Genomic DNA, 25,264 nt, shown 5'->3' with positions numbered 1-25,264 from the left:
CCTATAAATTACCGATCTTGGATGTCGCACAATGTGCTCGGACCTCTTTCCCCTTTTTAAATTTTTTTTTTGGTTTTTTCCATTTATTTATTTATTTATTTATTTATTTATTTATTTGGGTTTTGTTTTGTGGGTTTCTTTAATTTGAGATGCATGGCTACTGTAGTGATCCAGCAATGGGGTTACTAAATAAAGTACCCCAGGGGTCAAAATTTTGGCTCCAAATATAGCCCTCTGCCTTCCCCTGGATGACAGAGGAGGCCATGCAAAGTTTGGTTGCACTGGCTCCTGCGGGGTCCGAATGCATAAAGGAACAGACAGACAGACAGTCTTTCTTCTTTATTTTAAGAGTGTATAATTCTACAACTTGTAGAATTTAACAGAATAAGAATCGTGCATTTGTTCACGTAACCAAAATAATGGTCGTGTATGGTGTAAATAGAATAATAAATATAATAATAATATAATAATAAAATAATAATAATAATAATAATAATTATTAGTATTTCCCCACATTTTCTGAAACTACAATATTCATTAAGATGGCATTTCTTAATGTTTCATAACATTTGGTTCAAGCTGTCAGCCAAACTCATTATATCAAAAATATATCAAGTACCATGTATATCAAGTACCATGTACAATTTAATATAAACAATGTATTTAATATTTAATTTATTATAAGGGAGAACTCAAATTAACCTCCAATCAAATAACGTTGATTCATACTTGGAGGAATTTTTAAACACATGAAACTGGACATTAGCTGATCCATGATTTTGGGTGCTCTTAATAATATTAATCTTAATGCTGCTGTTGGCTAGTTTACAAAACCGGAAGATAAGATCTGCTATCCATGTATACAGAGCAAAACGGAAAAAAAAAAGAATAATAATGTGTATTCTCACTTTCGTAATTTTTTGCTTTTCTGTTGATGTGCCTGAGAGTTCATGTGTTGCAATACGGTTTGATTCTGAGGGTAATACAAAAAAGCATACCCCATCTTCATAGAAATCAGATGGAAATTGTTGAGCCTGATCCCGTGCACTAATTTAGGTTGAAATGTGTTTTTTTTTATTTTTTTCCTGGCACCATCAGTGCTTTTCTTCCTGTTTTTGTGTGATTTTTAGCATTGGTCTTGTTTTTAATAACTACTTAATACTCGTAGCTATCAGTATTTCAAATCAAATTATTGTATGCTGATTGTGTGACCGGAAATGCAACTGTCATAGAAACGATCGGTAAGTGCCATGGACAGTGTAATATACACCAATATGAATTTGGATGTAGTTAATTGACATGAATCTTGCAGTGCATGATTATGCTGGTACTTGTGTTACTCTTGTAGTGTAGACAATACTTTATTTCTCACATTATTTGAATCTATTGAATTCCGCAGGAATTCCCCTTTCTTTTTTTCATTTTTTTTTTTTTTTTTTTTAACATTTTCTGTGGTCTTGAGTGAATTCCACACATGTTTGACAAAAATCTGCTGGCGGTTATTCCATCTGGCACTAGTTTTGACACTCTCCTTAATGGCCATGACCACTCGTGACAGGAATATAACACCATCTAAATCTTCAATTTCCCAGTCTGATTTAGAGCTTTAATGGCGATCATGGTGGATGTATTTTATGGTTCTTCGTACATCAATGACTAACCCTTACCCTTAACCACTTTGCAGCCTCCGTCTGCTATGCTTGATCCCCCTGCTAGTATATGGGCAGCCGCCATCAGCCCAGGCCCGGATTAAGTTTAATGGGGGCCCTGGGGCTGTTAATGTTTTGGAGGCCCCTCTTTGCATATTCATTTGCTTCCCTTAAATGTTTTACTACCACCACACTCGATTAGCATTAATGTCAAATTATTCAGTCTTAGATGGTCCATATTTCCCCTGATTCAATGTTTGCATTGGCACCAGTTTTGAAAATGAGCATTGGCCACAGCGTTGGTTACTGGCAGTTTCAAATACAAAATGGGAAATGCAAAAGGCAAAATACAGACTCTTTGTCGTAATAGCAAGTTATCTGGAAATGTGTTTCCAGATAACTTGCTATTATATCTCTTACGAATATGTACGTGTATAATAGGTTTATAATAAATATATATGCAACAAAAAAATGTTTAGCGAATAATGCAAGGATAGCACACAGCGCTTTCTTGTTGTTTTTTTTTATTATTATTTGTGTCAGCAGAGCTGCACACACAGGAACAATGTTTTTTGGTTCTTTTTGGGGACCAAATAAGGCAGGCTGTGTTTTAAGACAACCTAACAACTTCATGGAAACCCGGTTTAAAAAAGCTGTACAATATCAGTAAGTTGCACAAGGCCTCTATATATATATATATATATATATATATATATATATATATATATATATATATATATATATATATATATATATATTTTATATTTTTTTTTTTTTTTTTTTTTTTTTTTTTTTTTTTTTTTTTTTTTTTTTGAGGCCCCTCAATATCTGAGGCCCTGGACTGCAGCCCCTAAAGCCCCTGCAGCCATGTTTGCTTTCATGCTATGCATCCCTTCTTAGCTGTGTAACTACAGCACTCTGTCATTAAACTGCACCAAACTTTGTATAGAGACAGGCGAGCCCTTTGCAAACTTGCCAGACTTCTATGTTTAGCTAATCAGCTTTACTGACAGGCTGTTTGATTTGAAGGTAGAGGCATTGATTGGTGTTGCAGCTGTTACTGTCTCACAGACCCACATTCCCAGATCGCCTGTAATGAGTTGTGTTTCAACCCAACAAAAAATGTCTATTTCTATTTTCTGTTTCAAAGGACAATGAACACGTCTGATACATGTGAGTAATTTATTTTGTGGTATTCTAAACTTTAGAAATGTGTTTGTTTAGAAGTATATGCATTTATTAACTGTAACATTCCTTGTACATTAACCTCTATTTTACAGTATATATTAATACTTTCCATTTTTCTTATCATAGTTTATATAATCTGTGTGGGATAAACAAAAAGTGTTCAATCGTCAAACTAATTCAACACCTTCAAGTACAATTAGACACGAGAACTGTGGATTTGTTGCCATTTTTTTTAGCACTTTTTGTTGTTTATGCCACTTAGTTGTTGCTAATTGAGTAATTCTTAGCTAATAAGAGTCAATTATCTAACATCATATGAGGCAATTGAGTATTTGTCCATGTTTCTAGTCTATATTGGCATGAGTTAGTGTAGCAAAACTAAAAGCTAGAGATTTGCTCGTAGTATGTGTTAGTCGAACTCCGAATTCGATGTGCCACTTACTCTCGAAACATTTTGCAGTGGTGGTAGTAGCAGGGACGATGGGAATTAGGCATAAAAACATTTGCTTCTAAAGATGAAAATGATACTAATGATGGAAAAATGATTGGCAAAATGGGGTGTTGGACTACACAAGAGGAAAGCAGGTTATTTCAGAAGAACAGGAAGAGGTTTTGTGGACAAGAGGAATTCTTGGTTCGGATGGTTTTAATAGGTGAAATGATATAATTAAATACCTCTGTTTCTGGATGGAGGTTTAATTGGTTCAATTAAACAATATAGAACATGCTTGGAACAAAGATAGGAGTGAAAGGGGTGCGCTATGTGGACCCTCGCTTCAAAATGTTCTGCCATTGCAGGAAACTTATATTTAGGAAGAGTGAATTCTATGTGTAATATATGTTCCAAATTGAGAACATGTTCTTGTCATTGTATGTAATTGGGTTGGTCATAAATATTCAGTTACTACATCTGCTTTTTACTGGTTTTGGAGATTGTCTTGATTGGTGTGTGCCTAGTCTGGCCCCATCTCTGCCAGCCCTTTTCTAGCACCTGAGCAAACTAGCCGATGTAGATATTCCTCCCTAACCACCCTATGGTTCATCCAAGATCTGACCCAGCAAGATCAAGACTACATTACTCACCTCACACTCTAAGTGGCAGGGCCTTACCTATCTGAGTAGTACCATTTATTGACTAACACCGTAGAACAGGGAAATAAAATAGTGCAATATTCTGTTTTATTTTTATAAATCTACCCCTCAATCGATATTGACTTTATTGATAACACTTACTAAGAATAATTAATTACATGATTTTGTATGATTTCAATGTGTCTTTAAATAATGCTGTATGTTCTATTGATTAGACTATGAATTTGCTGATTAAATGAATGAAAAAAGTAATTCTTATTTTTACAAAGTTATCCAAGGGTTGAGATAGTCGGTATATAATTATTGATTTGACGTTTCAATAATAGAAATACTGAGGAATAATTATGTCCTGTCAAGCATCAGCAAGTATTGGAAAGATATATAGATAAAAAAAAAAATACTTTCCCAAATAATTACAAGTTGTATAGGGTTGTATGCCTGTCTCATTTGAGCTTTTTAAGATTTTAGTAATGTACGACATATCTGTTTGTTGCTGCAAATAAAATGTGAACTCTGCTTACCTGACTATCTAAACCATTGTTATTTGTACAAAATGTTTTTATGTATTTATGCATGTACAGCATTAAGAGGTCTACAGCAGCGTTTCCCAAAGTTTTTCAAATATGGGTTACTGCAAGGTTTTTGATGGGTCACCAACCAATCTAAAAAATGACATTCAGTGCACACTGTTAAGATTTAGTTTCACTATGCAACTTGTCATGCTTATATTCAAAATATATATAGTTTGCATACAAATCATTAGCAGTAATTATGTAAACAATTTATTGTTTTATCACCAGCATTCTGCTTTAAATATGAACCAAAAAAATATATATATAAGGTGACATTTTACTTGCGGTTACTTGGAATTTTGAAAACAATTGTTAAAATGAATGGAAAACGAAAAATGTCTAATCCTACTTGCAGCTCAAAGAAACTAAATAAATAAATTAATTACCATTGTATTCGATTTTTTTTATTTTTATTTATTCGTCTGCAATTATGTTTTATTATTTTCTCCCAATTTAGAATATCCAATTATTTTTAGGCCGCTCACCACTACCACCCCTGTGCTGACTCAGTAGGGCCAAAGACAAACACCAGACTCACCATGCAGTCACCTCCGAGTTACAGCGTTGGAGGACAACACAGCTCTGGGCAGTTTACAGGCAAGCCTGCAGGCGCCCAGCCAGACCACAGGGGTTGCTAGTGCACGGTAAGCCGAGGACACCCTGGCCGACCTAAGCCCTAACCCCAGAGCGGCGCTCGGCCAATTGTGCGCCACCCCCTGGGAACTCCCGTCCATGGTCTAGAATGGAGTTGCCTGGACTCAAACCGGCGACAACCAGGCTATAGGGCGCATCCTGCACTACACGCGGAGTGCCTTTACCGGATGCGCCACTCGGAAGCTACTTGGATTTTTTTTTTAGGGTGATATGTCATTTGTCGTGAAGTACTGGCTCACCAAAGCTAAGCTGTTAACATCTTGAGACACGACATCCAGATTGCGTTGGGAAACGACACAAATTTTTCCAGAAGCAAGCTTATCTAATAGCTGAACAGCAATAAACCTTGAATGCCTCACAAAGCTGTTTGTTACCATGGCAACTCACTACGCTGGGGAGTCCCTTTCTGAAGGCATTGCTATGGTAACCATAGCTTGATGTGCAATTTTAATTTGTTTAATAATGGCTTTAGTTAAAACTGATTATTATATGTGACCTGAGGAAAATAAAGAAAGCTTGTGAAAATGTCCCAAAAAACGGTCTCTGTATTTTACTGTGAAAGTCTCAATATCTTGTGAGATTATAGGAAATGTTTGAGAAATCAACGTCCACTTGCACATGTAAACACGTGTTTCTCATGAAAATGTTAATTAGATCATTCAAGTCCTTTCCTAAAGCTGCTATAAAAGTCACATGGGAATATGTACGTTACCATGGTCCAAAGATGGCAGCAGGGAAATTAATGTTTTGTTTGCAGTATTTCCTTTATCAGATTGATGTTGCAGATAACCCCACTTTTTTCTCTGTCTTGCCTAGAACTTTGCATCATGAAAATATCATACAGATTGTATTTACCAAGTTTCTGTTTAAAACTTTTACTAAAAATGTTTGATAAACTGCATCGTGGGCTTGTAAGTTCAAGTGGTTACAGCTACTGTACAGTACTTCATAATACACTTGCAAATAACTTTCCAAACAACTTTCAGGACGTCTTTATTGTAAAGTACTATGTTTAAATGTGTATAACTATACTCCAATGCAGTTTCTCCTAGTTACTTATGTCTGAGCAAAACCCATTCCAATTCTCCACTTACGTCTGCTGGAGCAATGAAGAGAGTCAGGTGTTAATATCCATAAGAGAAAAGGATATAATGAGGCAGCTTGATACAATGCACAACACAAACATTGTTTAACCCACTCTCAAAATACAATGTGGTGTGGAATTTTCGCGACTTATTTCTTGGGAATAACAATACTACTCAATATTCCAATTCTTTACTAAGCAGAAGCAGTCATACAAGTCCAGCGCAGATGAGGATAGTATATTTGGTATAAAGAGGTACAAAACAAGCTAATGAAACAAAAATGTGATACAAAATAAAAGTACACCGTTACAAAAATAAAGATAGCAATGCATCTCTAATAGCAGGACCCTCTTCATATCGCTGTTGCGCAAGTCTTGCTGGCGGCTGAGTTAGCTGTTCCTCTGCTTGCCCTGAACACCTCCTTACGATTGTGCGCTATACAGCAGGCTGTAATAATTTGTGGAACAAGCTCATGGTTCACTTCAGTACACTTCAGTAGTATCCACCCCCTCCCTTGCAATAGCCCAAATGCCTGTTCAACATCCAGTAGGATTTAGCCCAGTTTATTATTAATAAAGATCTAACCTCCCCTCCCCCACAGATGATGTGTAAAAAGCAGTATGGGCAACAACACTAAAACAAAGTATTAAAAAAGAAGACACTATCCATCAGCAAATCAGATCTATAATACCAAGCCTGAATGCAGTTACAAATAAATGAACATTGATTTTTGATTGGTTAAGAAGTGTTTTAGCTAAAATACCGAAGCGTGAATAATTTTGGGTCGTGGGTTCATTATTCCTGTGTTCATTTGGGTAGCCAATCAAAAAGTTTGGAAACACTGGTCTACAGTATTAAGAGGTTATTTCCAGTAGGTGCAGCAGAAGTGAGTGCCTCTTATTTATGGCAGAAACGAAGTCTCATTAGGGACTGTAAATATGTTTACTCAAACTGAAAACATGAGAGGGATACCAAGATAGAAAAAAGTGCAAATTTACCAGGGGGGATAGAATTCAGGCAAAACCAATCCCATTAGTTCATACGTTAACTGCTGTAACTCTATGTAGTGCAAAAAGAATCTTGCAAACTTTGGTTAGAAAAGACACTGAGGACTTCATGAATTACCACTGTCTACTGCAGTAATGTTAATAGATGTTAAATTGGGAGTGTACAAGATGATAACTAGATTGTAAGTGAATATACTTTGAGGCCAGAACGTTTATGTGCTGTCATTTGCTGGGCTCACTCCCTATTAAACCTAATGATTGCTAATTATTACCATGTTAATTTATCCATCTTCCAGAATTATATCCTTTTGTGTCACTGATGGTTTATCCTTTTTTTGTTTGTTATTTATATCCTCCAAATTACTTTGTACATCACTAACGGGAGTTTTCTTGCTCAATTCCACAGTTGCAATTAATTCAACATTTGATTGAGCAATTTTGGAGAGTGATACGCGACCATGCCTCAGTGATTACTGTTTTCTGGGAAGTTTTAATATTTGAGACACCGTATTGTGAGTTTGAGTTCCTCATGAAACTTCAGTAATTGGTGTGCTTTTGGATATGGAAGCACCTGTTTTTATCAATTACCAATTAATCAGTCATGTAAAGAATAGACATTGCCTCGAATGGAGGCAGAAGCCCCTCCTTAAATGCAGTTTTATATATACAGAAATATAGCCTACATTACATATGTCTATGGCAGGTAACTGTAGAACAGCATTTGAACTCCGGAGAAAGTACAATAACACTGACAAAAAAAAAAAAATATCTATTTGGGTAATTGAAATAAGATCCATGAAAAATGATTGCAAACATAATAATAATAAAAAAAAAAAGTTAAGGGACTATAGAAAGAATAAAATAATGTATTAAGAGACTTAAACTTAGTTTCTGATTTAAATACATGTAAAATACGAGAGAAAGGAAACACTTCTAACTTAATTTCACCTAGATTTATGTCAGCAAAATATTAAAGCCTGTACTCAGGCCTGCCGCCAGCCCCCAAATAACAAACAGATTATATTTTGATATGCTGGTTTACGATAGCCTGTTACTATAATATATATGACTGTATGGATAAGGCCCTTAAGACTCACCGTGCAGTCCCCCAGAGCTACAGCGTCGGAGGACAATGTAGCCCTGGGCAGCTTACCGGCAAGCCCGCAGGCGCCTGGCCAGACCACAGGGGTCGTTGGTGAGCGGTGAGCGGTGAGCCGAGGAAACCATGGCCGACCTAACCCCCCCTCCCCCCGGGCAGTGCTCAGCCAATTGTGTGCCGCTCCCTGGGAGCTCCCGTCCTTTGTCAGCAAAAAAATAGCCTGGACTCGAACTGACGACGTCCAGACTATAGGGTGCATTTACTGGGTGTGCTACTGGGAAGCCCTGCACTGTATTTATTTTGAAAGGGATCACAGTACCTGCTCATGATGAGATGCAAGATATTTAAATATAATATTAATTTTAGACCTCCAATATAACATTTAAACATGCATTCTCTAGTCTATTGTCAACATTGCAATTTTATACAAAGATAAATTCATTTGAATAGCGTTTGGCAGAAGCGATTTGCCATACAAAACTTGCTTGAGTCGTGACATCAGGTTCTTTACTGAACACCAAAAGGAGCATCTGTTGATTGCTGAGACATGCTTTTAAAGAGGCTAGCTTGTTTCTCCTCAAGTCTGATTCAGGAGGATATTCAGATGAAAATTTGTTGTATTTTTGTTTCATAATGATGTTTGAGGTTGCTTGTCTTGTACAGACTAAAGTGTGTTGCAGATGAGACATATGTTTTGAGACATGTTTACCACTGTTTTCAGTGAAAGCAAACTCTTCCTCCCATTCTAGCCTAGTATCATACTTTCGTTTATTACTCGTGGATGGTTTGCTCAATTCCATTGTCTCCAAGAAACGAACGAGCACTTAAATCAAAATGATTAAATTCACTTTGAGAGTGCGGTGACGACGGTCATCAAGTGACAGAATGTCCTTGCAGTGAACATGCAGGCTCAATTAAACTGAAGTGAGAGAAGAAAGCATAATAAATGTGAATGAATAGAGAACAAAAATAATAAACTTGTGTTTATTTTTACTTTTTCTCTTTTTTTTTTATTTTTGTTTCTTATTTTTTCTTCAGTTCATTCGAGCCTTAAAGTGTGCGTCACTCAGCGTTTCACCGGGAGCTGCACTTGAACTGCCCAAGAGCAGAGGTTTGGCCACCTCTGAGTATAAGGACACCTAGAGTATAAGGACAAGGACTTCAGTATTAGCAAAAAAGAATGTTTCTTGTTGAATTGCAAGCACTATCCTATTTAAGGAGCAGAAGCGTATTTTATATTTGAAGTATTACGTATAACCAGGGGTTCACATAACTGGTATGCATGCAAACATTTTTAACAGGAAAGCATTTTTCATAAATGCAATGAGGGTACTCATGCTTGCAAGATAAGTCATACCTGCCTAACCTCAGGATTTTTCCAGGAGATTCTGGTTCTCCGGGTTGTGTCATCGATCTCCAGGAGGGCTCCAATTTAGCTACAGTCCCTCCCTGCTAGCGCTATCATTGTCTGCTTCAAGTTTGTATAAAAAAATGGAGAGTGATAGGTGGAACCACTCCAGTTCATAAGATCAATAATTTTATTTTAATGGGCACTTAAAACAACCAGTGATAGCAGGGATCTCTGTTACGCCATCCATTCAGAGAAGAAGTTATGGGGAGTGCATTAAGGAAGCTAGCTGACGCTTTGCTTTCCAAACTGATCGAGATGAGAGGAGGTATCGATGTTTGAAAGCTCTAGTGCACTGATGGTGTAAGGATTATTGCACACATTGTCAAATAGGTAACACAGCAGTAATGATCCACGATATGGTATGGAACAGAAAAGCCAGACCACTTGTGTTTTTTTTTTTTTTTTTTTTTCCTGAAGTGATTTAGAGGACAGATCTCAAGCCCCAGTGCACTAACGCAGACATTTTGAAAAGAGCTTTGAAACAGACTTTAAAGTTATAAGTGTAAAAAGTTGTTAGGATGTTAACATTATTATTATTATTATTATTATTATTATTATTATTATAGTGTAAGGATTATTGCCCACATTGCCAAACCGGTAACACGATCCATGATGTCACACGGAACACAAAGCCAGTGCACTTGTAGTTTTTATTTTTATTTTTTCTAATCTTGAAAATACCTTTTGAAGTATTCTTTAATCTTCTAAGTGTACAAAGTTGTCAGGATGTTAACAATGAAAAGAAAAATTACAGGTACATTATTTAAACAGTTGTAGCAACACGTGGGGATGTATAACACTATGTTTTTTGGAACCACATTACTTACTGTTTAAGAAAAAAGACACTATACATTTTAACATAATCATATTACTTCATATTTACAAACCATTCCATCAAAAATCCCATTCCCATTGTATTATGCATATGGGGATGCTTTTTTTTTTTTTTTTTTTTTGCATCTATTTCTAGTTTTTGGTTCAGCACTGAAGATTCTTTGATGTTAACCTTCTAAACGGAGAGAGATGAGATTTATCTATTGAAGCAAAACATATTGATCAAAGGCTCTAGTTGTCTGAATTCTTGAAGGAAACAATGTTTTTTTTTTTCTTTTTGCTGTTGTTTTTTTTATGTAATCAAGTAGTTTATTTTTTGGGGGGATACGGGTGGTCTTGCCATGAAATTCAAGTTAGTAAATGGGCAATTGAACCTTAGTTTTCCTGCTATCTCGCTGATGTACAGACAGTTTTGCCAGAATGGTTTGGTTTGGTTTGGTTTATTTGCAGAGGAGACACGGTGTAATGACGTGTACTAAACTAAATAGGATGTGTGTCATTTTCGCAGATGAAGCTTGACCTCTGAAATGAGTAAGATGCCTCTGGAACAATTATCCATATATTTGTCACTTATGGGCTGGTATAAAAAAAAATATGATTTGTCTCTGTTAGATATAACAATTATATCTATAACAAAGGTATAACATTGAACACTTGGTAATCACAGTATAGTTTATGGACCTCTGCCAATGATATGAAATCAAACGACTAGCTTTCATTATCCTTTATTTCCCACTCAAAACCCTTTTGTACTGAATATCATTGAGGAAAATGTATAAACATTACCTGTGTCGGGGTACCCCCCCCCCCGTATCTGAATGTGTTTGGGTTATGTAGCACAGGTGGGTTAAAATATATGTTGGTGAGCACCGGGAAGTCCCAATTACTTCACATGCAGACTGTGCCGGCTACAGATTGAATAATTAGCAGTCAAGTTGTGTTAAGAGTTGAGTTCTCAACAGCAGTGCCAAATTAAGTAGATTATTCTAAACCTTTTTTTTTGTGTTACTTATTGGTCATCAACTTGCTATAGATTTCTCTATAGTTGGGACTCGGACAGAGTAAATGGTTGGTCAAGTAATTTGCAGCAGACATCTCTAAAGTGACATACAAAGACACATTGGCACACTAGTATAGATTATGAACATGCCAGGTTATATATAGACCTAGCAAAAGGTGTTAAAACTATGAGACCTAATGTGAGCAGATATAAATGAACACCCTCCTAAAAAATACAGTACACTTTGCCCAGAAGAATGTTGTCTTCAAGAGGCATTTTCTGATGTTGCAGTTTTCTTTGAAAATTGTGGATGTTTGTTCCTTTCTACCGTTACAAATGCATTGTATCCAAAGATGAGGGAGAGAATATAATGCAGCTGATTAAAATGCTTATAAAAGTCAGATTGAAACGGAAAAAGGGATACCTGAAATGGTCCTGCGACATATTTTCTTTCAGAACTAAAAAATAAACACAGCAACCAAATGTGTATTCCAGTGCATCTTATACTTTGTACAGATATCATCCCGTGTATAGAACACCACAACTAATTCCAGCATTCAAAAAGGAAAAAAAAAAAAAAAAAAAAAACGCACATCCTTGATAACGTTTGTAAAATAGATAATCCTATTGACTTAATTCTGTCTTTAAATTTGGATTAACTTCACACTAGTTTTCCCTGAAGAATATATTACCGAAATCGCTGCAAACTTTTAAAAACACACAATACTCCAGCTGCACCATTTTTTATTAATAGTCTGCCATTTGCCAGTACATCACCACAGGCGACACCAAGGACGAAGTTTATCTGCAGTGTCAACAAAGATGAATCCAATTCCCAATCAACATATTTCTGGACCAACTTTTTTTTTTTTTTTTGACGATGATGAACCTGCACATTTTTTGTCTTTTTTCACACACCACAAACAGATTCATTTTATATACTGAACAAGGGTGCAGTGCTGCAGGAACAGAGCTGTCACTAATTCTTAAACACAAAATGCCTGTGCTTTATTAAGCACGGTTTTCCATACTACATCTGGAACATAAGAACATAAGAAAGGTTACAAATGAGGATGCCTTTCGGTTCATCTTACTTGTTTTGGTTGTTGTTAATCCCAGAATCTCATCAAGCAGCTTCTTGAAGGATACCAGGGTGTCCGCTTCAATAACATTATTATTTATTTCCTTTTTTCCCCAAAAAAACATTTCTCAAAATTCACTGCTGTTTCTTATCTGACGAGATCAAATGGAGTAGCGCCAGGGGTGGAAAAAAAAAAAAAATCAAAATATAGTGTATAATTTAATTGTCCAGAACTATCAACGGATACAGTCTTTAAAAAAATAAAATAAAATAATAATAATAATTCTAATGCCATTTTTACTGATAGTTTAAATTGGTGACATATAAAAAATATGTTTTTATTTCTCTAATTCACAATTAAACGAGAACACTGGTCAAATGCATATGAAAATCAATAATTTGCTGAATACAAGTGTGAATGTTTGTGTGATTTGTCATATTATTGGATGCTGTTCCAGGAAAAAAAAAAAAAAAAAAACTGCACAGGGCACTGTGGTGATTGAAGCCCTGCTCTGCTGGCAACCTGGTTTTAAATAGATACAAGTCTTATATATTTATATTTTAGAAAAAAAGTTTTTTCTTTGTCAGGTATTCTTTCCTGATGAATGCATAATGCATACATATTTTTATTTTTATTGTGGAGTGTAGAGTGGTTTCAGTGTTACAATGCTTCCTGTGTTCACCACTTTGTAAAATACTTTTAATTCTATTTTTGTATCAAGAGCTAGCCAATTGCATTTCATTTAAATTCCTCATTAAAAAATATTTTCATTTCCAGTTTGAAATGTCAGTCATTCATTAAAAAGTCAGTCAAGCTGCTAAGAAGGGCAAAATCATTTAAATCATTTTCTGCTACCAATTAGAATGACTAAAAGCATCTTCCCTTATCAGACTTAACATGAAACACTGCTTTAGTGATTCTTGTAGACACCACCTTTACTGCTTCATTGAATACCTCTTAAACATTATATATTAACATTATATTATACTCGTTTGTTCCTGTGATTCTTTTAATTTATTACTACACTAAATGGCATTACTGCAGAGGTGAATTGTCAACAGTGCCATTGCTTTGGTTGTTAATTGGTTTTAGAAAACATTTTTGCACGGATGGCCAATCTTCCTGACTTTTGTAAGCACCCTTGCCCTAAGCTGGGGATGTGGTACTTAGTCTGTGTCCCACTACCAATTTTTTTTCCTCCAAAACTTCAATCCAGAAGACCTGTGTAATATACCTAGTGTTGTGTCCATTTTGTCGAACGTACTGCATGCTATAGCTAGAGAATGGATCATAGAAATGAATGGACAGCTTGTAGCCTGACTGGGAAGGTTTCGGAAACACATGACCAATAAGTCCGGGTTTTCAATAAAAAAAATTACAAAAGACTACAGTTGATTCAACTCACTTGCGAGGCAAGATTTGTGACGTGAATAAGCAACTGGATTCTTGATTTTGCATTCTGGATTCCTCGGTGTTGTCTTAATGCCCCTCATCCTAGCCTCGCAATTTACTTGTCAACCAGATTTTTTAGAAGGTAAATCTATATAATAAATACAATATTCCGTGTTTACAAGAAAGTTGAGATGCTTTATATTGCTATAGCAAGGCAATCAATCAGTAATACAATATTATTGTTTCTTTAGAAATGCATAGTATGTGTATATTCCATCTTCAGCGTTGGCATAAAAACAAAACTTCTGTTTCTGTGTCTAAAAAGGAGAGTAAATTACTCAGTGACCCAAAACCTTATCAGGAGCTCTGTGACAGTTCATGCGACAGCTTTCTAGGTGTTTGCACTGTTGAGGGTATGAGGAGCAGAGCTAATAGTGTTTGATTTACTGCAGTCTATTGCTATAGTTGAGTGTGTATTGGAAACCACAGTTAAGTATTTTTGAACAAGTTAAAACAAGTTCTTTTTTTTTTCTTTTACTTGCCTGGCTGCTCATTGGAAATTAGTTAAAATAAAAGAAAACAACCAAATAAATCTGATTTGTAGGAAGATAAATTGTCATGGTGATAATCAAGCATAATGTTGAGGTTACATAATGGCAGCCAATTTTTCATAATACCAGTTTCATATTTTTCAACCATTTGTTCTCTAAATTAATTATTGTTGCAAGCTTATTTTTCTCTGCAGGTTTAATTATACAAAAACTGTTAAAACTATTACCCCTATTACAACTCCTCAAGCGATTCTCATTGCAATGGTGAATTCGTATTTAGTTCACCAACTCTCATATATACTGAGCATTAAAAGAAACATATCACTTATATTTGAGCATCAAAAGAAACTTATCACTTTATAGTTGGATAAAATTCACTAGATGTGATCGAAAAATGACAAACTCTGTTTTAGAGCAGGTGCAGTGGCTTTTTCTTGTGCTTATTAACAATTGACACCACAAAGATGCTGCAAAATGATCGGTCGATCTTGGGCCAGTGTTGTGACTCTTTGTCTCCCATTTCGTGGCCTATCATTGACAGAGTGTCTCGCCAGGTTTGAAATTGCTGGCTGTGAGCACCCAAGACAGCGAGCAACAATACGCTGCCCTAGTTTCTATATATATAAAATATCCTGAAACGTGTGCAAAAAATATGATGCAGGTATCCCTTTAGCAACTTCTTTGCTGCTGCAAAGGGCACCTTGAGGTGTCTTTAATAATAACATAGCAAAGCGTCTTGGTTCATTTGAATGGGCAGCATGTGGTCATTACCAGAATTCACCAGCTGGCAATGATTACTTTGTCATATTCAAAAACATTCTTTTAAATCATTGCACATTCAAATATTTATAGGCTGTCATACTGATGCATAGGACTACAGCTATACACGATGCACAAGGTTATGTATTACTTCTATGATTTTAGGTTCAAACCAATAAATACAATCAAAATTGAGATATTCAGTAGAGTTTATAAAAATAATAAATATCAGGATGTGTTTACCAGCATAATTCGAGGATCAGGTGGCGGTTCATCATATTGTAGTGTGCACTGGGGCAGGCAGCATAGGGCTGGTAGGTGACATAATCACACACGAAGACCTAAGCCCGATATACGCTCCTTTGCATTAGAGCAAGCTGTTTTGTACAACGGTATCGGCACTATGCTTAGTCCAAGAGGTCCCGGGTTCGCGCCTGCCCTCCATCTGTGTGTGGAGTGTATTGCACATGCCTGTGTCAACTGACATCGCTACAGTATTATTCCTAATATTTAAATATTCCTCTGAAATTTTAAAAGGAAAATTCGGCCATGTGGTTCAAAATGTATTATGCTCAAATGAAACTTAATCACACAACTGTAACTGAGATGCTCTTAAAATATTTTAACATTAGTAGTATTCTGGCATAAATTTCTCAAGGTCTTCACTTTAAATACATTTCTCATAGGGATAATAATGTCTGCTGTTCCATTTTCTGTTTGTGCGCTCTTTGATCTTAGATCATTTCCATATTCTTTTCTGTTATTCTTAATTTGCCTTTGAAGGTAGTCAATTTTGATAATTTGATACAACATTGGAGGAAATTAGCTTAGTGCTTGAAACAAAGCATAAATTGAAGTCCCCATACACTTAACAAAAAGCAGAGATTATCTCAATATGGTTATATATTCTAGATGTCATGAAGAAATATATATCTGTATGTGTATCATGTTTGAAATAGAAAAATGACAATGTGCACGTAATAATCATTCAGTCATAATTCACAGTTCTGATCACAAGCATGATTGCAAGCCAGAACAGTGGATTCTTCTTCTTCTTCTTTAAAATGGGATTTAATCTAACAGTAAAATAATCATTTAGGTCTGTGACCATAGAACAAATCAAAATACACAATCCTTGTCTGTTAGACAACAAGGTCAAGATATAATCGGAAATTAACTGTATTTTTGATTAATCACTCAACATCACTACAATAACTTACTGTTATTGTGAAATTTTTATTTTAAAATAGCCAGCTCGGAGCCAAGTTGCCGGAAGCAACTATTTTCTCTTAATCGTGTTACCAATACGATCGTATCCTCCAGTGACTTGAATGAGTCATGTAGAAATTGCCATTGATTCATCCAAAGATGACAGACAACTACTTATAACCCTGATTTTGTAGAAAAAATGCCGAATTGCTTTGTTGTCTCTTGAGTCAATGGGTATGTTAAACTGGAAGATGTATTCATGTATTTTCCCTTTTTTACTTTCATTACAGACCCATTTTAATCCGTGCTTCTATCAATCCTCAATTGAAGACACCCCTCGGCCCTTGGAGAAAGATAAGTGGCAGCCTCTATACCCAGGAAACCTTTTTTCTTTGCTTCCAGACAAATACATATTCAGGGTCATCTCAACTGACAGCAAAAACAATAACACACAAAGGTACATACTTTATACATGTGGGTTATGTCTGTTATTGTGTTAGGATTTAAAAAAAAAAAAATGAGTATGTGTTACGGTCAATCAAATAAGGTGGTAAATGTCAGAAATTAAGAAGAAATAGATTGCTTTTCATACACTGACCAGTTAATCTTATGGCCTCTCAAAGCTTATTGGTAAATGTCAGAAATTATGAAGAAATAACATAATCATTAATCACCCAGCTGCTTAACCAGTCCAAATTTGTCACTCGTGACTATAGCGTGCAGGGGTTATATGTGCATCTGCAAAGTTTAACACGTCTTTTTGACCTGCCACACTAAATTTCATAAGCAGAATATGTGGTACTATAGTCTGCAGTTTAGTTTTTCGCTGGCAAATGGCAGCAATCCCTAAGAAATGTGCTTGACAGACAATCCATAGATGAGCAGTAAAAAATGGATGGCTGCATTTGCCGAGTAAAAAATGGATGCTTACTACAGCGAATGAGAGGAGGGTATTTATGTCATTGTTGATGTTACAAGGGGTTGGAACCGATTTATTCTGCTGATGAAGTACACTTCACAGATAATAATGTACGTAACAGCGATACACACACAAAACCGAAACTGGAAGATAGAAAGTATGTTTACCACATCAATGATACGATGGGTTGTGTGGTAAACTTTTATCACCCTGTATATGACTTGATTGAAGTTTTCTGATGTGTATGTACTAGATAGACATTAGCATTCATGAGAGTTTGAAGGGCTTCTGCTTTGAAATGTATAACACATAAAATAGTTTCTAAAACGTGATCTGACTGCACAATGTTATTTTGTGATTTATATTGTTATAATGCTACACTTGTAAACAAATTGTTATTTAAGTTCTACTGAAATAATATATTTTCCTTTTTCATAGTAACAATAAAAAGTGTGTATTTTTTAAAATAAGTCAAAAATTGTTTTGGTAACTGTCCAAATTGCTTATTTGAGGACGAAGAATGAAGAATCTGCATTTTTATTTTATTTTTTTTAAATGTATTTCCGCACACATTTTACTTTAACAAAAAACATTGCTGTCGAACAATATCCATACAAATCCATAAACAATATATTTATTTCTGCATACATGTTTTCCATGAACAAAATAATCATTAATTAGCTTCTATTAATGCAAAATTGAGAAATTTTAAACTAGTTCAACATGGTACTGAACAATATTGTGAACCATTTATGTAGAACAACCAACATTCTGATAAACTTGCAGATAAAACAATTCACAATGGTGTTGAAGAATATTGTACTCCAAATACCTAGTAGTTTGATGAAAAACAACATTCTGTTAAATGCATTTTAAATCATTTAGAAAATCTCACTTTATTTGTGACACAAAATGCCACAAAGACAGGCAGTGAAAATATATATGTACTTACTGCAGCATGACAGACTCTTGTAGCACTTGGAGTTATACATGACTCCTGAAGCCTTATGTGAAGGGTTAACCCCTGACCCTGCGTGTATCATTCAACCAGTGTACTGTGTCCATTCACTACCAGGTCTGACGTCACCCACAAGCCATCCTGTTCACATACGGGGTCAGAAAAGTGGGCGCTTCCACAGACTCAGGTCAGGAACAGTACTGCGGGTGAATTATTTTTTAAGATTTATTTTATTTATTTAATTTTTTTAAAGCAGTGGAGAGTATGGAAGTGTAGTGGTACTACTGCGAGTACTGTGAGAAGGAGAAGTGGCTGTCCCAGGAAGAAGGGGAAAATGTCAGCACAAGCTCCAGCACCCACGAGGGAGGAGCACAAGGAGCGAATGTGAAGCAGTGGGAAGACTGGGAACAGCAACATCACCCAGCATCCCTCCCAGACATAGCAACCATGGTGTTCCATTACCTGGCTGCAGAGATAGGAATCGACCTGCAGCTCCCACCACCACAGGTTGCAGGCACTTCCACGCTAGGGCCCAGGGGAGAGCCGCACTAGTTCCCAGTGAACGAAGGAGAGCTGCACCAGTCCCCAGCGTCCGAGAGAGAGCCGCATCACTCCCCAGTGACTGAGGGAGAGCTGCACCAGTCCCCTGGGGGAGACTTCCTGTTGCTCCTGCCTCCATCTCCAGGGGGAGACTATCTGCTGCTCTTGCCTCCACTGCCAGTGGGAGACTACCCGCTGCTCCCGCCTCCACTGCCAGAGGGAGAAGAGCTGCTCACACAGGAGGAGCTGAAGCTACTTCCCAAGGGACAGCGTCTGTTGTTGCCTCCAAAGGGTAAACTCCTGCACCACCGGGCTGCCAAGCCTGCAAAGCTGAGTGCTGCCAAACCTGCAATGCCCAAGGCTGCCCAGCCTGCAATGCCTGGGATGGTCTGTTCTGCACCTCCCAGGGAGGCCAGTTGCCATCACCCAGGGATGCATGTTCGCGATCGCCCGGGGATGCCTTGCATCTTGCATCAAGCCTGGGTTTCATCCCTGCGAGACATGGAAGGCCAGTCTGCCTATTGAGGACAAGCACAGCAGATGCTCTTCCAGCCTGGAGCCAGAGCACACCAAGGAGGCACTTTTAAAACCGTTTCTGCGACTTTTGTGCACTTTTCTCTAAGCGCAATCTCTACAGAGCGCTCTGTCTGACAGGGAGCGATAGCTCCGTACGCTTTGCCCTGTGTGGGCACTAGCATATTATGTTGATAGCACATAAAGTTGGAGGCAGTCTGAGCCATGTCTAAGAAGAGGCTGTCCAAATGGATAGCAGAAACAATCAGGACTGCCTATGAGCTAGCCATTTTGCCCCCTCCAGAAAAGCTCACAGCCCATTTCTCCAGGGGCATGGCAACTTCGTGGGCTTTATTCCAGGATGCATTTGTCAAAGACATTTGCAATGTAGTGATATGGGCTACACCCAATACCTTTTTCTGGGTTGTACAGACTTAATGTTATGGATCCTCAAAACCCTGGTTTGGAACTAGAGTTTTAAGGGTGGCTTCTCAGTCGACCCTTACAACACAGGCATAGAGATGAGTTTCACCCTCATTTTTTTAGGCCTAGCTACTTGTTACTGGGGTTCTGTATGATAACAGCTTAGCCTTGTAGCATTCCAGTCATTTTGCAATATTGCCCTTGTGACAGCTTTGGTACACTCACCCATACGGTAATGGTTACAGTTCATCTTGATGGGGGAACATTCGGTTATTATCATAACCCTGGTTCCCATGAAATAGAAATGAAACCATTAGCCTTCAAGGTCGCTACATCCATGATTGCAGCAGGCTTGAAGGAAAAATTATGTTGAGGTCTATTACCGCAGTGCTTTTGTACCCTCGGGGGTGGGCCATTACTGTGTCACAGGCTCTTTGAGCAGTTTTGATATGTCTTATTCAGGTTTCAGGTCTTTCAAAGGTAAATACCCACACTGTAATGGTTACATTTCTATTTTAGGGAACCAGAGTTATGATAATAACCTAACTTTATTGAGATTTACAAATAAATGGCCGAAGTAAAGCATTGTCATGTTTATTTTGTAAAGACATTCGGTCATCAGCCAAAGCCACTTGGTTATTCTTGAAATTTACCTTCACTATAGTTAGATTTCTATATATTCATTTCATTAGACTATCTCTGCAAAACAACCATTATGTTATCTTACTTTTGATTGCATCACAAACTAATGTCTATTTAGCGCCCTCAGATTGAAATAATAATTTGAAGAAATGTATCAGTACAGTAAAATCTTGTTTGCAAAATAACCATTAGATTAGAGTAATATAACACAGGTAGAAAGATCACTCTATTCCATTGCAGTTTTGAGTGATGGGATTGTGAGTTTACTTTGGTAGCAATGATGTGAATACAAATAATAGTAAACACTGTTGTGGCAGAGTAGGGAGAGAAGAGAGGAGAAATGTAGTCCTGGGGATTAAAATGTGTATAGGACTGCATTCCTCAGAATGCCTTGAGCTTAGAAATGGAGCCAGTAATGGATTACACCTGACTCTAATAGAATGAGGGACACCTGGCTCTTTATTTATTTATTTATTTATTTATTTATTTATTTATGTATTAGAACCCTTACCCTGAGCGACTTACAGTTGTATACAGAAAATACATGCTATAATACTATATTGTTCAGAAGGGAAGAGTTGAATTTTACAGGTGTTGTCTGAAGAGGTGTGTCTTGAGGAGGCGCCGGAAGGTCAGTCGTGACATCCATATAAAGGTCGTTCCACCACTGCAGGGCGAGGGTGGAGAAGGAGCAGGCTCTGAACTCAGGGGAGGTACAGCCAGTCTTCTACTGCAGGCGGAGCGAAGAGGTGAGGTCGGGTGGGGGTCTAGGGAGAGATGAGGGTCTGGAGGTAGCTGGGTGGAGTCTGGTCAAGGCATTGGTAGACAAGTACAAGTCTTGAACTGGATGCGAGTGGTGATTGGGAACCAGTGGAGTGAGCGAAGCAGTAGAGCAGTATGGGAGAAGCGAAGCAGAGAGAACACCAGGTGAGCAGCGAAGTTCTGGATGAGCTTGAACGGACGCAGGAAGTCCGGCCAGGAGGCATTTGCAGTAGTCTAGGCGAGAGAGTACCAGGGCCTGGATGAGGAGTTGTGTGGATTAGTTGGTGAGAAAGAGTCGGATTCTTTGTATGTTGCTCAGGAAGAAACGGCAGATGTGTGCTAGAGTGGAGATATGCTGGGAGTAGGAGAGGCAGGGGTCCAGGGTTACACCAAGGTTCTTGCCTGAGGAAGACGGAGAGAGCGTGGTAGATTCCAGAGGAATGGAGATAGAGTGATCAGAGGAGGGGAAGAAAAGGAGGTCAGATTTAGAGAGGTTGAGTTTGAGGTGATGCAAGTGTTTCCAGGAGGAGATAGCAGACAGACAGGTAGAGATACGGGAGGGGATGGTGGGGTAAGAGGGGGGATCTGAGTATCATCAGCATGGAAATGGTATGAGAAACCATAGGATGCTATGAGGCCCAGGGAGCGGGTGTAGAGAGAGAACAGGAGAGGACCCAAGCCTGATCCTTGGGGGACTCATGCTGAGAGAGGTTGGGCCGCACCAGGCAGGCAGGGATATGAGACAGCAGGTTTAAAATGTGTTTAAAGGGCTGTCTGCGTGAAGGACTGTGAAGAGACCTGAATGGGTGAACCTGTGTTGTTCTCCTGAAAACATAAAATATATTGTGTGTTCCAAGTGTTTTTCTTGAACCGGTAAACGGCTTAGCCGTCTGTCTTATAGTTTAGGGATTTGGAAAAGCTTAGTTATTACTCCAGTGGGAGTTAGATTTGAAATTTTTTGTTACAGTGTGTTTTTTAAACATGCACAAAAGTGCTTTAAACTTGCAGTTTTGATGTCTGGGTCTACTGTTTTAAGGGTGCAGACCAGCCTTGGCACAGATGCTTTATCACACTGTTTATAGTAAAACTTTAACCCTTAGCGGTCCATTTATTCAGCGCTTGTCAGGCGTGTCAGGTCCAATTTATTGTCACACACAGTATTTATTTTACACATGCTTTTTTAAAGTTTTTTTTTTTTTTTCCCCACAGTAAAACAGGTTTAAAAGGCCCTGCATATCAATAGGACACTCAGTACTGTATCTCCAGACAAGCCCCACCCCTTGTTCGCTGTATTTTTCACATACCTCTTCATAGTCGTGTATACTGATAAATCCTCTCCTGATCACTTGTTTTACCACCAAACTCCTCAATAATGTGATCTAAGTCATTATTTTATTACTATAACATCACAAAAAGCTCTGCAAATGTCTTGATGTCTTTTTGATGATGTCGGACAGGGTCCGACATTGGACTGGAAAGGTAAAATTGGAATGTCGGACCTGGTCCGACACAGGACCGCAAAGGGTTAAACAAATAGTATGTAAGAGCTGGACACAGTAAATTCTATAGACTCATTGTCACACAGAAAGCTTTGTGGTGACGTCAAACCAGGAAGAGAATGACAACAATGCTGCGGGTAATGAATAAATACAATTATTATAAAAAAACAAAACACTTTCATAAAACCAAAGGCACGTTGCCTGAAACAAAACAGATAGTAAATTTGAACACTAAAGTGCACAAGTACCATGCTGGTCGAAATCCAACACGAGTTACAATTGTAGTATATTTCCTTTTAAACTCATTCACGACTCGTTCTCACTCTCCACTCTCATCAACCTCTCTGGAGCGGCGGCTTCGCTTTTATATATGTGGCCACTTCCCCAGTTGATAAGTACTAAATTCATTTGGGAGATGGCCACATTCCGTACGAGTTTAGCTGGATGGGGATTTTAACCCCATCCATGCTGTAAAAAACAATAACAAAAACATTATGTAAAAACAAATGCAAAACAAGACATTTAAACAATAATACAAAGTACACACAAGATACACACAGGGGCAGGTGTACCCCACCACAATCATAACATTAGTTTCCTCAGTATCATTATGGCTTTCACCACTTGTGGCCCTTTTGTCACTATCTGTAAGCATGGATTTTGTGTACAATTTCTGCAGTGACATTGATTCAGAAGAAAAAACACATCCCTGGCAGTGCTAAGTAGGTTGTGGTCAATACAAAGATTAGGTTGCACAAAGGAGTTAAAGAACATACAGTACTTAAAATGGCCACTCATCAGATAACATTATCCTCATCAGATAACATTTTTTAACAAATATATGTGCATTTTGTGATGGCTGCTGCCAGTGCTCACCTTAAAAATGGGTGTCGGTGATCCTTTCAGTGAATGCAGTGGTACTTTAATGTGCTCTGTCCTTGGTCCTGTAGTCAATTTACTGTACATTGGACCTTGCTTTGGCTGTTGAAAGTGACCGTAAACATTATGATGTTATCTCATGGCAAAAAAAAAAAAACAGATGACAATGACTTTCACGCTGAACATTTAAACAGCGAGATCCAATTTAATAGATACAATTCAGTGACATCAACTGCTCCTAAAGGCACAAACAGAGTGCACTCAGCTGTGGATGCACTTGATTCTGACATTTTTAAGCACCTGAACACACTGCTGTTTAAAATCACTTAATTGAATTAACTAGTCTGTTGAAAATGCTGGTACCACTTAATATCAACATTCCCCTTAGTTCCTTTAGAGTTGTGCCTGGCAGCATATATTTGTATGAAAGCAATGCTCTTCTTGTTGACTCTTCATCTATCTATCTATCTATCTATCTATCTATCTATCTATCTATCTATCTATCTATCTATCTATCTATCTATCTATCTATCTATCTATCTATCTATCTATCTATCTATCTATCTATCTATCTATCTATCTATCTATCTATCTATCTATCTATCTATCTATCTATCTATCTATCTATCTATCTATCTATCTGGTCTTATTTTAGAAACAGCCAGACTCTGAATGAAGAAACTTTTGCAATACCTCATATTGCATCTGCAAGAGGGGAGAAGCAGTCTGTAAGCAGTGCAGAAGAATCTTCGGTTGCTTTCAAGAGCTTGGCAAAAAAAGAAGGCAGCAACACACAAGAGAACTCGCCTTTCGGCAACCATGTGAGCATAAATTATTGTATTTGGGGAAATGGTATACGTGTAAAGACTACATTTAAATAAAGTTTATTGTGTTATTGAACAGGTTATACAGTTTACAGCAAATCACATTACCATTGCTGGTGTATATATGAGTACAATGCCTTGCGTTACCAAGCTATATGAATGTTTGGTAGCTTTAAAATAAGATTGTGCTTGGATATCTTTCAGACTAAAAAAAAAAAGAAGCTTAACTTTGTTGTCAATAATAGGATGAATACCATGCTACTGCGTATTTTTGGAGTTCTTCAATGAGGTATCTACAGTTTGCACATTATACTAACATATGTATCATATCAAACTATATGATATCATATCAAAAACACTGTACACTTTAAAAAGTACTATTATCCAAGTATACAGCACACCTCATATACTGTATGAAGTGGTGTTCATTATTCAAAGGGTGCAACACAAGACAGCTTAGTAATGCTTGTTAAACAAAAGATGTGAATAATTGTAATGATTTTATCTGACTGTGTTTTAACAGGTTAGCCTTACAGGAGCAGTTCATCCTCCAAATGTAACCAAACCTGCACAGAAGAGGCGAGTGCTTCCGGCATGGATGTTGAAAGGAGCGTCAGAAACCCCAGGGCCATCCGCATCAGGTAAATGTAAACGCCATTTGGTGTTCTGATATTACTAGCTATACTTGCCTTACCCTAAAGAAGTGTCCATATGTCTTCAT

General features: G+C 37.4%; 1 protein-coding gene across 1 annotated transcript in view; it reads left to right on the top strand.

Moving 5' to 3' along the window:
* aplf (aprataxin and PNKP like factor) overlaps nucleotides 1-25,264 on the top strand; it is a 90,212-nt gene that overhangs the window by 26,044 nt on the left and 38,904 nt on the right. The window contains exons 3-5 of the mRNA XM_041252944.1: nucleotides 16,875-17,041; nucleotides 24,375-24,540; nucleotides 25,067-25,184. Coding sequence (XP_041108878.1) covers nucleotides 16,875-17,041; nucleotides 24,375-24,540; nucleotides 25,067-25,184 — 451 coding nt within the window. The remainder of the gene's footprint in view (nucleotides 1-16,874; nucleotides 17,042-24,374; nucleotides 24,541-25,066; nucleotides 25,185-25,264) is intronic.

Source organism: Polyodon spathula, chromosome 6 (genome assembly GCF_017654505.1).
Source record: "Polyodon spathula isolate WHYD16114869_AA chromosome 6, ASM1765450v1, whole genome shotgun sequence".
NCBI lineage: Eukaryota > Metazoa > Chordata > Actinopteri > Acipenseriformes > Polyodontidae > Polyodon > Polyodon spathula.
This window is presented reverse-complemented; position numbering and strand designations above follow the sequence as displayed.